The 14,098-nt window shown below is 38.6% G+C and overlaps 1 protein-coding gene across 3 annotated transcripts in view; it reads right to left on the bottom strand.

Moving 5' to 3' along the window:
* LOC122563171 (sushi, von Willebrand factor type A, EGF and pentraxin domain-containing protein 1-like) overlaps positions 1 to 14,098 on the bottom strand; it is a 188,304-nt gene that overhangs the window by 34,584 nt on the left and 139,622 nt on the right. For all 3 annotated transcript variants that reach the window (XM_087973561.1, XM_087973560.1, XM_087973562.1), the window contains 12 exons: positions 12,789 to 12,885; positions 10,965 to 11,038; positions 9,433 to 9,529; positions 8,764 to 8,837; positions 5,770 to 5,866; positions 5,305 to 5,378; positions 3,343 to 3,439; positions 2,648 to 2,721; positions 1,841 to 1,937; positions 1,173 to 1,246; positions 596 to 692; positions 5 to 78 (listed from right to left, as the gene is read on the bottom strand). In XM_087973561.1, the coding sequence (XP_087829687.1) occupies positions 5 to 78; positions 596 to 692; positions 1,173 to 1,246; positions 1,841 to 1,937; positions 2,648 to 2,721; positions 3,343 to 3,439; positions 5,305 to 5,378; positions 5,770 to 5,866; positions 8,764 to 8,837; positions 9,433 to 9,529; positions 10,965 to 11,038; positions 12,789 to 12,885 (1,026 nt within the window). The remainder of the gene's footprint in view (positions 1 to 4; positions 79 to 595; positions 693 to 1,172; positions 1,247 to 1,840; positions 1,938 to 2,647; positions 2,722 to 3,342; positions 3,440 to 5,304; positions 5,379 to 5,769; positions 5,867 to 8,763; positions 8,838 to 9,432; positions 9,530 to 10,964; positions 11,039 to 12,788; positions 12,886 to 14,098) is intronic.

The raw sequence follows: 14,098 nt of genomic DNA, 5'->3' as shown, positions 1-14,098 counted from the left end.
TTACGTTCACAGGTTGGGACATCACCATCCCATCCCTCAGCTGTACATTGCCGATAAGCTCCACCCACCATCTTGTATCTAGAAAAAGAGAAACAAACCATTTGGCAATTCTAGTACTCTGATCAAGTTAGACTTCCAAAGGATCAAAGAGAAATGAATGCATCAAAATAGCAATAATTTCATAAAACATAAAACAGGGGACTAGGTCTGCAGATGCATCAATTTGATTTGATAAAGAAAAGTTATACTCTGACCATATATAAGTTATACTGATAACTCTATCTCTCTTTAAGGCTCATTTACAATACAAAGGTCTGTACTATGAAGAACTAGCAGATACAAATGTCCAATGTTGATCTCAGATAATGTATCCAGGGATCATTAATATATTCAGTATTTCTTTCATTGCAATAGTATAGCTATTCCAACAACAATAACATAGAAACATCATAAAATGTGTAGAGCACTGATGCTGAGTTATCATCACAAATGTCATGCCTGAGAGATGGCTATCTGAAGTTCTCAAAATTATAGAATTAAAGCAACAGTGTCGATCACTAATATTTGTTCAGTAATTTATTCACAGAATACTCACTCAAAGTCACAATAAAAAATAACTTTATTTGGAATTGTTTCATTTAGAACCTTATAATGTCCATTCAGAATCGCTCCAGGGTGACCACAGGTTATTGCTGCACAGAAAATACAGTGAGAAGATAGAAGCATTACAAAACTCCAAAACCTCCATCAGCTTCTTTCATTTAATACACAAGAATATGAATGCAATGAAACTCCACACACCCTCAAGAATTCAGTTTTCATTATTCCAGCAATAAAATGGCAAGATTTGCTCGTAATCTGCTTTATCTCACAATAACAGGACACTATCTGTCTACAAAACAACAAAATAGAATTGCATCAGTTTTCACCGGCAATCCCAAGTCAAAATGTTAGCAAACCATCCACTTATGACATAGGCTGGCATGTTCTATTATCAGCCATAAAATGAGGTGTGGTTGCTGTTGAAGCTGTTGATACTGTAAGGTATTCCAGGGATGTTTGCTAGATCCAAAACCTGAACCATGGAATACAATTGTTAATTGGAAATGGCTCAGACATTTTGTACAGACACGCAGGTCAGTTACTTTACAAAACAGGGAAATATCACTTACATTCACATGATGGAATCTCGCCGTCCCAACCCTCAGTTGTACATTGTCGATAATTTCTGCCAATAATTTTGTATCTACAAGAAAAACAGAGCCACTTTTGATCAGACATGAAAAGTCACTGAAAAAGTGTGCCAGTGCACTGACAAGGTAAAAAAATCGAAGTTTCACAGAGTAAACATTATTTAACAAACTACTTATAAAAACAATACAAAACTGTAGAACATTCAAAATGAATGAAATGCTGTTGCAGTGTAGCTTAAACTAAAATTGCTCCTTGAACACGATATTGAGTACAGGGCACAGGAGAAACATTGAAGAATTAAGCTCACTTTGCACTGACATCTGGTATACAGTAGTTTAAAACTTTTGAAGATCCAGCAGATATGAACACCACTTTTGAAATCAGATTATGAAATTTATCAAATGAACTGTTCCATCTGTGCATTAATATTTCTATTGCACCACTATTGTCCCATGCCTTGATCAGTACAATTGATTTTTTTTTACATTGCTGGTGGAACACTAAAACAAAAGCCTCCCTCACTGTTAACATGAAAAGATTTCATCAGAAAAATGATGAAGATTTGATCATTTGAAATCATCTAAATCATAAATTTACAATAAAGCAAAGAACAATTAAAATTACTCAACATATTTTGAATACTCACCCAATGTCACAATAAAAGGTAATATTACTTCCAACTGTCCAATTTGATGCTTTATAATATCCATTTGGAAGTGAACCTGGGTTACCACAGTTTATTGCTATAAAGGAAACAAAACATGAAAAGTTAGAAATGTTATAAGAACCCAAAGCCCAGAAATAATTTATCATTGTAAGTCACAGATATTTTTCATGAAGATGTAATAGTACACAATTGCAGACAATGACATTTCTATAAATTTGGTATTCATTTTCTGAATTCTTGCATTTCTAATACAAGATTTCCTCTAATTCTCTATTCTTGACTGAAACTAGTCTCTGTGTTTAACATCATGAATCACGACAAGAAATCCAAAAACAACATGGTCAGATTTACTCTTAGGAAAGAGGTCCGCAACATCAATGGATGAACCAATGGAAAGCCCACATCACATCCACATGCAGAGAGCCCAATTTGATTTAAGGGGCCTCAGGCACAGGTGGCAAATGTGGGCCTTTCATGCTATTAAAGCCAGAGGTGGCTCTCCATTGCTGGCAGCACTACCAGTATCTTATGACATTATGAATGGAGACTGCTGATATTAATGCTCCAAGTCCCAAGAAAGACATCTCTGCTGCATGGCGAACACAGGAGACAGGGCCAGGGCAGTGGTCCCTGGAAATGTATAAAATGCAAGACAGAGGTTGGCAAAATGCTGGAGCAAAGAATACTTGGACGTCAACCAACATTATAGGATAACTCATTGACAACAGCTCGATGAATTGCTACAAGCAAGAACATTACTTTACAAAAGAGGGAAATCTGACTTACGTTCACAAGATGGAACATTCCCAACCCATCCCTCAGCTGTACATTGTCGATAGTCTCCGCCTACCATCTTGTATCTAAGAAAAGGGGAAGAGAATCAATGCATCGGAATGGTAATTTGGAAAATTGTACAACTTGCAGACCTGATAAGAAGTTAAAGGTCCATAGAATAACCTTATGTTCAGCTATCAACAAATGTTATACATTAAAAAGCAATGTGAGAATAGCTTAGCAAAAAAATTAATTTGTAATCAAATGGTATTGCACTGTAGCTATAAATGATGCCGATCAGATATCATCTAAAACATAAATCACAGGAGGAACTCTATGTGGCAGCTCACCATGACACTAATTACAATATAAGCTAAGCATTTTGAGGGATACAACAGATAAAAAGTCATTTAGTATTGATCTTGGTGTATGGATCTAGGCATCACCAACATATATAACATTTCTATCTGTCTATAATCATTTCAAATCCATGCAGCAGCATCCCTGATCTTGATGTGCATAAAGACATTTTAAAAACAAATACCCTGCTTGGCATTGAATTGAAAGCCTGACTCATACTCACATGGTAAACACTTGCCAGGAATGCAAATGAAAAATAGTATAATCACAAAAAAATTGAGTGATGATATACTATAATAGCAACATTTCAGCAAAATTATTCATCATTTCACTGAGCACATACTCACCCAACATCACAATGAAAGGTCACTTTATTTCCAGCTGTGTCATTTGAGGCTATGTAATATCCATTCTGAATTTCACCAGGGTTACCACAGTTTATTGCTACACAGAAATTGAAAATGAAGTAGGTAGGAATTTTACAAAACTCTAACATCTCCAATAATTCTGTCATTGCAATTGATCTTGCAGATGAAAGATACTATACAACAATGCGATTACTTAATAAAGCAAATTATTTGAAGTTTAGAATCCAATTTCCATAAGTTTTTGAAATGGTCAATAGAATACAATATTTTAATTGTAGGGACTTGACCAGTATCAAGGTTTTAATCACACAATTGATGTATAGGACATGTCATTCTTATATCAGACTCCTGAACCAACTGCTCTCCTTGGAAATCATTCATGACAGGAGTCGCTCAGGTGGAGAACAAATATGTTTTAAGATTGTGCTCAAAGCATCTGAGGATTTCAGCATCACCCATCACCTCTTGACAGTCCCTAACTTGTGTTATGACATGGGTAAACCACCCTGATTAATTTAAAACCAGCAACACAGAAAAGATTTATCCCATGCAGTAACCTGTAAAAATTCAAGTGGCCAAGAACTATTTAAAGTAAAAATTAACAACTTTATTTCATAAAATATAAAGAGGATAATTAACTAACAACTATTTACAATTCCTTACTCTAACCTATCTGTTACCTTCCGTCCTAAAATATTAGTCCAATAAAACTCCCGATTATGATTTACAGGAAAATTCAAATTTTTAAACCAGCCAGCTGTCGAATCTTCTCTTCATCTTTGTTGGTAGATTGACTCTCCAGGTCAGTGTTGAGCTTTTTCTCTGTGCAAACTACTTCTATAGACAGGTACCTCGCAGACAGTTCTGACTAGCAGTCTACAGCTGTTGGTCTCATGGCAGTTCTCCTCCCAACTGTTCAATTTTCCCCATCTTATACCCTAAAGCATCAGATTCTGGCATTGGCATTTAAGATTGTCAATATACTGAATTCAAACTTTATTGGAATTTGGTATTTTTCGGGGTATAATTTGAACTGATTGGCCTAATTCGAATATGTTTTGTCATTTCTCGGCAACCAGCTACCCCAGCAGCTGGAGCACATGTTATATTGTGTCTTATTGAGAACACTTGGTGCTGTCACTGCTAGTTTTTACTCTCTTAAAGGTATCATACACCCACACCTTCATATCACTTGTGACTCAACAAATGGGGAAGATTCATTCGAAGAAACATTGAACATAGAAACAGAAACAACAGTGGGAATGTTGAGATCTCTGTGAAAGTACTCAACTCCCCAATAACTCATTTACCTGACCATTCAAACACTGCCTGCTTCAAATGTAGCAGAATTTGAAAATCACACATTGGACTTAATAGCAATCTAAGAACCCATTGTAACAGAATGGAAGCATGTGCAGCACTAATACAACTAATTCCAAAAGATGCAGATACTATTCTTGTTGCACCATAAGTTGGAAATGGAAAATGAAGATAATGGAGTATGAATCTAATTTCATTATACACCATTAATATTGTCTGCACTTTTCCATTAAATGTCATTTTCACTTCTTGAATTTCCAATTATGTGCTTTGCAGTTACTGTAAAGACCTCCTAAACAACGAAACCCACATCAAAATCCAACTCTATGCTTCAACATTAATTTTTCATGAGGGCAGGCAAGTATATTCCTTAGCAAAACAAACTGGTTTGGCTAATGACCATTTCTCAAATCACACTTCAGTTCTCTTAACATGCACTGTTTAATAAAATCATTTATCAGCTGTGCCTTCCTATTCCATAATGATAGAACTCCACGATGGACAAATACAAGGAAGAAAACATGGAATTGAATCAAAGCCCCAGCAGTGTATTGAGAGTGGCTTGATTATTTTACAGAGATATCAGTTTGTCACTTTACTAAAGAATGTAGTAGAACTTACGTTCACAGGATGGAACTTCACCATCCCAACCCTCAGTTGTACATTTCCGATGATTGTTACCCAGCATTGTGAATCTAGTAAAAATAAAATCACCCATTGTCAAACATCATCAGGATAATTAGCAAAGTATTACAGTATACTGACCAGGCATGAATTCCAAGGTTCAAAGAAGAAAAATCTATTAAAATACTAATAATGTGTTTCAAAAAATCAAGCAGTCGAAAGGCAAACATTTTACCAAATTAAACTTTAGCATTAAAGTTTTGCCAAGTCATATCGTATTTTAAATTTCTTTTGAAGTCAATTGAAGTCAATCAAACAATGAAAGAATCAGGCTTATTCTGTGATAACATGAACAGATATGATCATAAATGTGAAGAACAAGAGATGACAGACATATAAATGGTCTTCATTACATCATTGAAATAATATACTCCATCAATGATTTGTATACTCAATACTCACCCAATGTCACAATAAAAAATAACTTTGCTTCCAACTGTCTTATTTGGCGCATTATAATATCCATTCAATATCTCACCAGGGCTACCACAGGTTATTGCTGTACACAAAATAAAATGAGAAAAGATTGGAATGTACTAAACCTCCAAACACTCCAACAGCTTCTTTCATTTCAACTCACAGATACTAAGCATGAAGATGAGTAGCTGCAACAAAACCTGTCCACAATGCAAGCTACTCTAATTTGGAACATTTATTTTCAAAGTTAGAACACAATTGGATGACTTCTGCTGAGTCCACATTTCCTCAAAACAATGGGTCCCTTTGCTTCAATAGCTCTAGTATTGATCAGCATTAATCTTCACTTACTAACTAAATGGTGACAGATAAGGAGACATTGAGAAGCAGAGATATATATGAGTCTATGTACGTTAGTCACTGAAAACTACTGCAGCATTATAAAATAGATTCAAAACTGTTAATTCAATAGTCTCCATTATTTCAAGGGTATGGGAATGCAAAAATGAGGAAATAACTTCTAAGATTCTAGTTCATCCAAAAGATCATTTATTTCCACTTCCACAGTATTACCTGTTTTGCCTCAGCACGGGAACGACCCAATCTTACACCATTTTTACTTATGTTCCCTCAGTAAATCTGTTATTTTGACTCAAATGTAAATTAATGCAACTTTCTCATTTGTAGCCATGAGGCAATTAATTCAGTTGGGTAAAGTCACAATCTGATATTTAAACAAGAATGGAAGATAAATAAAATGGACAGGGAAAATTGATTACACTTTGTCTTTGGCTTCTACTTGCTTTTTCTCAATTCCCCACTGCCCAGACAAGTATTTGCATCATTGATATCCACAGGTGAGATGCCAGAAGACTGGAGGTTGGCTAACATGATGCTACTATTTAAGAAAGGTGGTAAGGAAAAGACAGGGAACTGTAGATAGGTGGCCTGACATCAGTGGTGGGCAAGTTGTTGGCCGGAATCCTGAGGGACAGGAATTGCATGTATTTGGAAAGGCAAGGACTGATTAGGGAAAGTCAACATCGCTCTGAACTTGCTAAATCATGTCACACTAACTTGTGTGAGTTATTCGAAGAAGTAATGAAGAGGATTGATGAGGGCAGAGCAGTGGACGTGACCTATATGATCTTCAGTAAGGTTTTTAATATGTTTCCTTATAAGTAGACTCACATGGAATACAGAAAGAACTTGCCATTTGGATACAGAACTGGCTCAAAGGTCCAAGAGAGATGGCGGTGGTGGAATTTTGCTGTTCAGACTGGAGGCCTGTGACCAGCAGTGTGCTACAAAGATAGGTGCTGAGTCCATTGCTTTTCGTCATTTATATAAATGATTTGGGTGTGAACATAAGAGATGTGGTTGGTAAGTTTCAGATGACACCAAAACTGGAAGTCTAGTGGATAGCCAAGAAGGTTAGCTCAGAGTACAATAGAATCGCGATCAGATGGGCCAATGGGCCGAGGACTGGCAGATGGAGTTTACTTTAGATCAATGTGAAGTGCTGCACTTTGCAAAGAAAAATCACGACAGGACTTGTATACTTAATGGTAAGGTCCAGGGAGTGTTCCTAAACAAAAAGATCTTGGAGTGCAAGTGCATTGTTCCCTGAAAGTGGAGCCGCACGTAGACAGGATAACGTAGGAGGCGTTTGGTATGCTTGCTTTTATTGGTCGGTGCATTGAGTATAGGAGGTGGAAGGTCATGTTGTCACTGTATAGGATTTTGGTTCAGCCACATTTGGAATGCTGCGTTCAGTTCTGGTCTCCCTGCTATTTAGATTTAGATTAGATTACAGTGTGGAAACAGGCCCTTCGGCCCAACAAGTCCACACTGACCCGCCGAAGCGTAACCCACCCATACCCCTACATTTACCCCTTACCTAACACTACGGGCAATTTAGCATAGCAAATTCACCTGACCTGCACATCTTTGGACTGTGGAGGAAACCGGAGCACATGGAGGAAACCCACGCAGACACGGGGAGAACGTGCAAACTCCACACAGTCAGTCGCCTGAGGCGGGAATTGAACCCGGGTCTCTGACGCTGTGAGGCAGCTGTGCTAACCACTGTGCCACCGTGCCGCCCTTCCTTCTATAGGAAGGATGTTGTGAAACTTGAAAGGGTTCAGAAAATATGTACAAAGATGTTGCTGAGATTGGAGGGTTCGAGCTATAGGGAGAGTCTGAATAGACTGGGGCTATTTTCCCTGGAGCAATGGAGGCTGAGGGGTGACCTTGCCGAAGTTATAGCCAAGGTGTTTTCCCCAGGATAGGGGAGTCCAGAACTAGAGGGCATATATTTAAGTTGAGACGGGAAAGACTTAAAAGGGAACTAAGGAACAATTTTTTCATGTGGAGGGTGGTGCGTGTATAGAATGAACTGGCAGTGGAAGTGCTGGAGGCTGGTATAATTATGACATCTATAAGGCATCTGGATGGGTCTATGATTAGGAAGGCCTTTGAGGAATATGGCCCAAATCCTGGCAAATGGAATAGATTAATTTAAGATGTCTGGTCAGCATGGACGATTTGGATCGAAGCATCTAATTCCATGCTGTACAGCTCTATGATGCAATGACCACTGCCTGTCAGCTTGAGCTCCACTAACATTAGCAGCTTCCAACTTCTCAATTCACACCAAAACTAAACTCCTTGCTCCAACACTATCATTTGTGCTGGGGCAAAACATTAAAGTCTTAAGAAGGAGCAGGATTAATTTGTTGAGTGGTCATTTCTCATTTCGTACACCATGTACTTTAATTTGCAATGTGGATTAAAGCATTGAATAGATGTATTTTCCCATGCCAGGAAACCAGATTTCCAAGCTACAGATGCCAAGCTACTTAAGGGAAGAAAGCTTGCACACCACCAATACTACACAACAATTCCAGAGCGGGGCAATCATTTTGCACTGACCAACAAATCAGTCACCTCACAAAACAAGGAAACATAACTTACGTTCACAGGATGGGACATCACCATCCCAACCCTGAGCTGTACACTGTCGATAATCTCTACCCACTCTCTTGAATCTAGAAAAAGAGAAGCAAGCCACTTGGGTCAATAAACTGGAGGTCATTTGGACGATATTTGTTCACTGACTAGATTAAAAGGTCCAAAGCCAATTAAATCATTCTAAATCAAAATAAACTTCAAAACATCTTTTCAAAAATGGGACTAGGTCTGCAGATGAATAAAAGAATTAAATACAGTGTGTCTTTGCTAAATAAATAGGGCTGCTTAGACTCAACATAAATTACAGTGCACATGATGCCTCTAGCTCACTTTACAGCTGTTTTACTATTTAAACAGTTGAGAAACCAACTGACTCTGATGTCTGGTGTTGATCTCCGATTATGGATCTAGGGGTCATTACTACATTCAGCATTTATAACTGTGCATTAGTACTGCAATGTAAGCTCTAACACCACTGACTTTGATCAGCATAGCAATTATTTAAAAAATTCTCAATTCTAAACTGGAAGATATCAATCACATTTCACATGCTCAGTCATTGTCAGAAATGTCATTCACAAAAGATATCAGTCTGAATTTGGCATAATTGTAGCATTAAAATAATAGAATTTCAACAAAATCTTCTCAGTAATTTATCATCTGAATACTCACCCAAAGTCACAATAAAAAAATACTTTATTTCCAACAGTCTCATTTGATATCCTATAATGTCCATTCAGAATCTCCCCAGGGTTACCACAGGTTATTGCTGCACAGAAAATATAAATGAGAAAAGCTAGAAACAAAACTCTAAACTCTACAACAGCATTTTTCCCTGAAATATTATTTTTCCCTGAAACATGAATATCATAATGAAATTGACAACAATATCAGGTATCTCAAATTTGGAATACAACTTTCAGAGATATGGCAATACAAAATCAACATTTTTTCTTGAACTGTAAAACCTCAGAAAAACTAGCCAATGTCTGTTTGCAACAGCACTATGAATGGACCTGCACCAATCTTCAGCAGTAATTCAACATCATACATTTTTGATATCCTGCTTCTTGAGCCAGTGATAAGCAGCATTCCATTGCTTAAAATGACATGATGACTGGTGACAGCTGCCATTCATGTTCCAGGACCCAGCAAAAGAATCTCCACTAAATCCTAGCACATCAGTGATATGAATGTGGATTGGGATGGGGCATGTGTGGAGTCAATCACCAGAGAGTTGTGTGCAGTGAGTCACAAGGCAGGGCCTTGAAGTGGCTTTCAATGGGCTCCCTTCCTTAATGTGGGTCCCTGTGACTAGGTACTGAGTGCCTGAGTATGAGGGAACATCATGACAAGGCTGCAGTATTTGCTGGAATGCCTTCGAGAGTCAAGGGAGTGCCACACACATCCCATTCAATCCCAGTGGCACAACTAACATCTCATGGACTCAGGGATAATTGCGCTGAAACGGTTCAACTCAACCTTATAGCCATCTGCATTTCCCCCCCACCACCCAACACAGACACTATGGCCCAGGCCAGACCAATGAAATCCTCTGATCCCAACATTGGGAATCCATGGGAGTGGCTGACAGCAACAATCCCCACCAGATGATAATACTCCCCCTTTCTTTTTACACAACCGACAACAATCCACAGATTCACCTGATGGCAAACCACAGATATGCTTACAGCAACCCTCAAATCTGGCTGACACCAGATAAGGCAGTGACAATTCAGACCCCTACCCTCTGTACAATGTAGTAAACAGGGATAATTAGCATGCTTGGATCATTTTCTGTACCTTCAACTTCCATGGGCCAAAATGATTAATTTCAAAATGCACCTAAAATGAGCATCACTTAAACTTTCTATCACCCATTGAAACTGAATTCCTAACTCCAAATGAACATGGTACTCAGGTAGAAAAATATATTCTTCTGGCAGAAAATGAATGATTTGATAATTGGTCATTCCTCAGTGTGCCTGCAATGTTCTTTTCATATGCAATGTGAATCAAAAAGCAATGAATATATTTTTGTTATGATTCAAAGAAAGCATTCCAAGCTGAAGGATGTCAATCTAGTATAATGAAGAAAATTTGGGCATGAGCCATGATGACTCGTTGGACCTGACTTAATCATTTTGGTGGGGGGAGGGTGCATACACCTCAGTGACTTTACAAAATAGAAAAATATAACTTACGTTCACAGGATGGAACCTCACCATCCCAACCATCAGCTGTACACTGTCGATAATCTCTACCACTAATTTTGTATCTAGAAACAAATGGTAAACCATGATCATCAGACACAAAGATTAATGGAAAAATGTGTAACTGGGCAGTATATGTTGGGAGTTCAGCGGCTCATTAACGAAATATCTGCTCAACAATTAACAAACAAAAATAACTTAAACATTGCACTAGGTTAACAGAACAATAAAATATGAATCAAATGTAGTTGGGTTTCTGTTTTAAAAACACCTCAGACGTACAGTGCACATACAAAACATTGGCACAACTGAGACTTGATGTGAGGACCACCACGGACCCGAGGGACTCCTAGAACTAAGGTGAAGGCCAGCACAAGCTTTCAGACTGGAGGTCATAAAGTCATAGAGATGTACAGTACGAAAACAGACCCTTCAGTCCAACTCGTCCATGCTGACCAGATATCTTAACCTAATCTAGTCTCATTTGCTAGCACTTGGCCCATATCCCACTAAACCCTTCCTATTCATATACCTATCTAGATGCCCTTTAAAGGTTGCAATTGTATCAGCCTTCACCATTTCCTCTGGCAGCTCATTCCATACTTGTACCACTCTCTGCATGAAAACATTGCCCCTTATCTTTCCCGTCTCACCCTGAACCTATGCCCTCTAGTTCTGGACTTGCTTACCCTAGGGAAAAGACTTTGTCTATTTATCCTATCCATGTCCTTCATGTTTTTATAAACCTCTATAAAGGTCACCCTTCAGCCTCCGATGCTTCAGGGAAAACAGCCTCAGCCTATTCAGCCTCTCCCTATAGCTCAAATCCTCCAAACCTGGCAACATCCTTGTAGATTTTTTCTGAGGAGAAAGTGAGGACTGCAGATGCTGGAGATCAGAGCTGAAAATGTGTTGCTGGAAAAGCGCAGCAGGTCAGGCAGCATCCAAGGAACAGTAGAATCGACGTTTCGGGCATAAGCCCTTCTTCAGATTTTTTCTGAACCCTTTCAAGTTTCAGAACATCCTTTTAATGGGAAGGAGACCAGAACTGCACGCAATATTCCAAAAGTGGCCTAACTAATGTGCTGTACAACAGCAACATGACCTCCCAACTCCTATACTCAATGCTCTGACCAATAAAGGAAACCATACTAAATGGCTTCTTCAAGCCCAGCACCTGACCTGGAGGTGCCGCCCAGCACAGTGAAGCCCAGAGTGGACCTGTCTGCTCCATTCATTTTTTTTTTCTCTCTTGCTCTGCTCCAGAAGGACTGCAATGCTGAACATTTAACTCTATTGCTTTATTTTTCTAATTTATATGCAAAATTTTGTATCTAGGCACCTTTGTACCTAAGATGGTGCCAAAATGACAACCTTGTTCACTTCCCATTGTATTCAAGTATCCCTGTACTTGCATACATGTGACAATACAACCTAATTCTAATTCTAATTAAATTCTCATTCACTGTTGGGCTGTCATCTAATATAAGTGAAACATTTTGTAGGAAAGCAATAAGGAACATTTGGTTTCTGTCTGAGTCTATGAATCTTCTTACCAATAATACATTTAAAAGTTCTATTTTTGCATCAAAATTCTTCTTCCAAAATTAACATTCCCCACCTTTATCATTACCAATAGCTTTGATTAACTTGATGGTTGTACCTTAGAATGGAAGCCTCACTCAGAGTTAAGGTGAAGAGCTTCCATGAGAAATGTAATGAATGTGAGATCATCCAACACTGTCTTAGTTCCAACTTTACTACTGTACAGTGCTTCACTAAAATCATTTAGTGAGTTATACCCTGAAGACTCACCCAATGTCACAATAAAAAGTAGCATTACTTCCAACTGTCCATTTTGATGCTTTATAATATCCATGCAGAATTGAACCAGGGTTTCCACAGCTTATTGCTAAACAGAAAACAAATTGAGAACAGGCATAAACATCAGAAAAATCCAAATTCCCGATCAGTTTTTTTTCCACAGTTTGTTAACATGAAGATGAAATATACTATTACTCAACTGCTCAGATTATCAAGTTATCTTAAATTTGGAATTTATTGTCCAGTTTTATGGTATTATAAAAATGGGACTTTTGCTAAATCTACAATCCCTCACACCATCTGGGCACTATATTGACCAACTAACAATCCTCAACAGCAACTCAAGAACATAAGGACTGACTTCATTCTGTCAACAGAGCACTCAAAATCAGTTGATGAACCGGTGTGGATCCCTCATCACTTCCATGAAGAAGGCCCAATTTGATATAAGTGCCCTTTGGCCAACTTGGGCCATCAATGTAACCAAAGTCTCAGGCGTGGAAAATGCCCTCCCCACAAGCTGCCAGAGAGAGGGTGACAGTTCTCCACTGCCAGCAACTCTACCAGGAGTAGTGGCTGCACCTATGAATGCTCCAGTGCCCAGCCTGAGGATCTATGCTGGATCACAGAGCTGGATGTTTATCTGGTCTAGTGAGGGGCATCAGCAAAAGGTTGTGTTTGTCAGGTGCGGAGTAGGCAGTCTCAGATTGGTAGGAAGAGGGTTTTTGAATCGAGGTCAGGGTCAGCTGGTTTGGAGCAGAAGAGGTCAGACAAGGCAATGAAGCAGATGGATGGTGTTAGTTCCAGGAAGCCACCTCTGAAAAGTATTGGTTGAGGTTTGGAAGTCGGGTCGGGTCAGGGAATGGTCATGAGGAGTCCTGAGAGTGTCAGGATTGGGGAGAGAATTGTGCAGCTTGGGACTTCAGGTGTTCGGGGGTTAGATTAATATTTATCCAGGAGTTAGACTCAAGTTTGAATCCTCTCACTTTTAATCATCTCAGAATTCTTTGACTTGAATGCATTCTTTTGGGCAAATCCCACATAGTCAGCCATCTCTGGGATTTCCACGTTCCTAATTCACAGCAACATTGTATGTCGCTCCAATGATTCTGGCCATTGGAATGTCTGGGCACTAGTTGATAAGTCTATTAAAAATTTTTTGACAAAGAAACAACTCTGTGAATCATTATATTGCTTACAAATCTTACATTTGGCACGCAAACAAATAACTTTTGGAAATCCACATGGTCTTCCTTGACTAGCAGTTCAGAATATACCCCAGTCATTACAACCTCAATGAA

The sequence above is a fragment of the Chiloscyllium plagiosum genome, unplaced genomic scaffold, assembly GCF_037043375.1.
Source record: "Chiloscyllium plagiosum isolate Xiang-an unplaced genomic scaffold, Cpla_swu_hap1 HiC_scaffold_26, whole genome shotgun sequence".
NCBI classification, from domain to species: domain Eukaryota; kingdom Metazoa; phylum Chordata; class Chondrichthyes; order Orectolobiformes; family Hemiscylliidae; genus Chiloscyllium; species Chiloscyllium plagiosum.
This window is presented reverse-complemented; position numbering and strand designations above follow the sequence as displayed.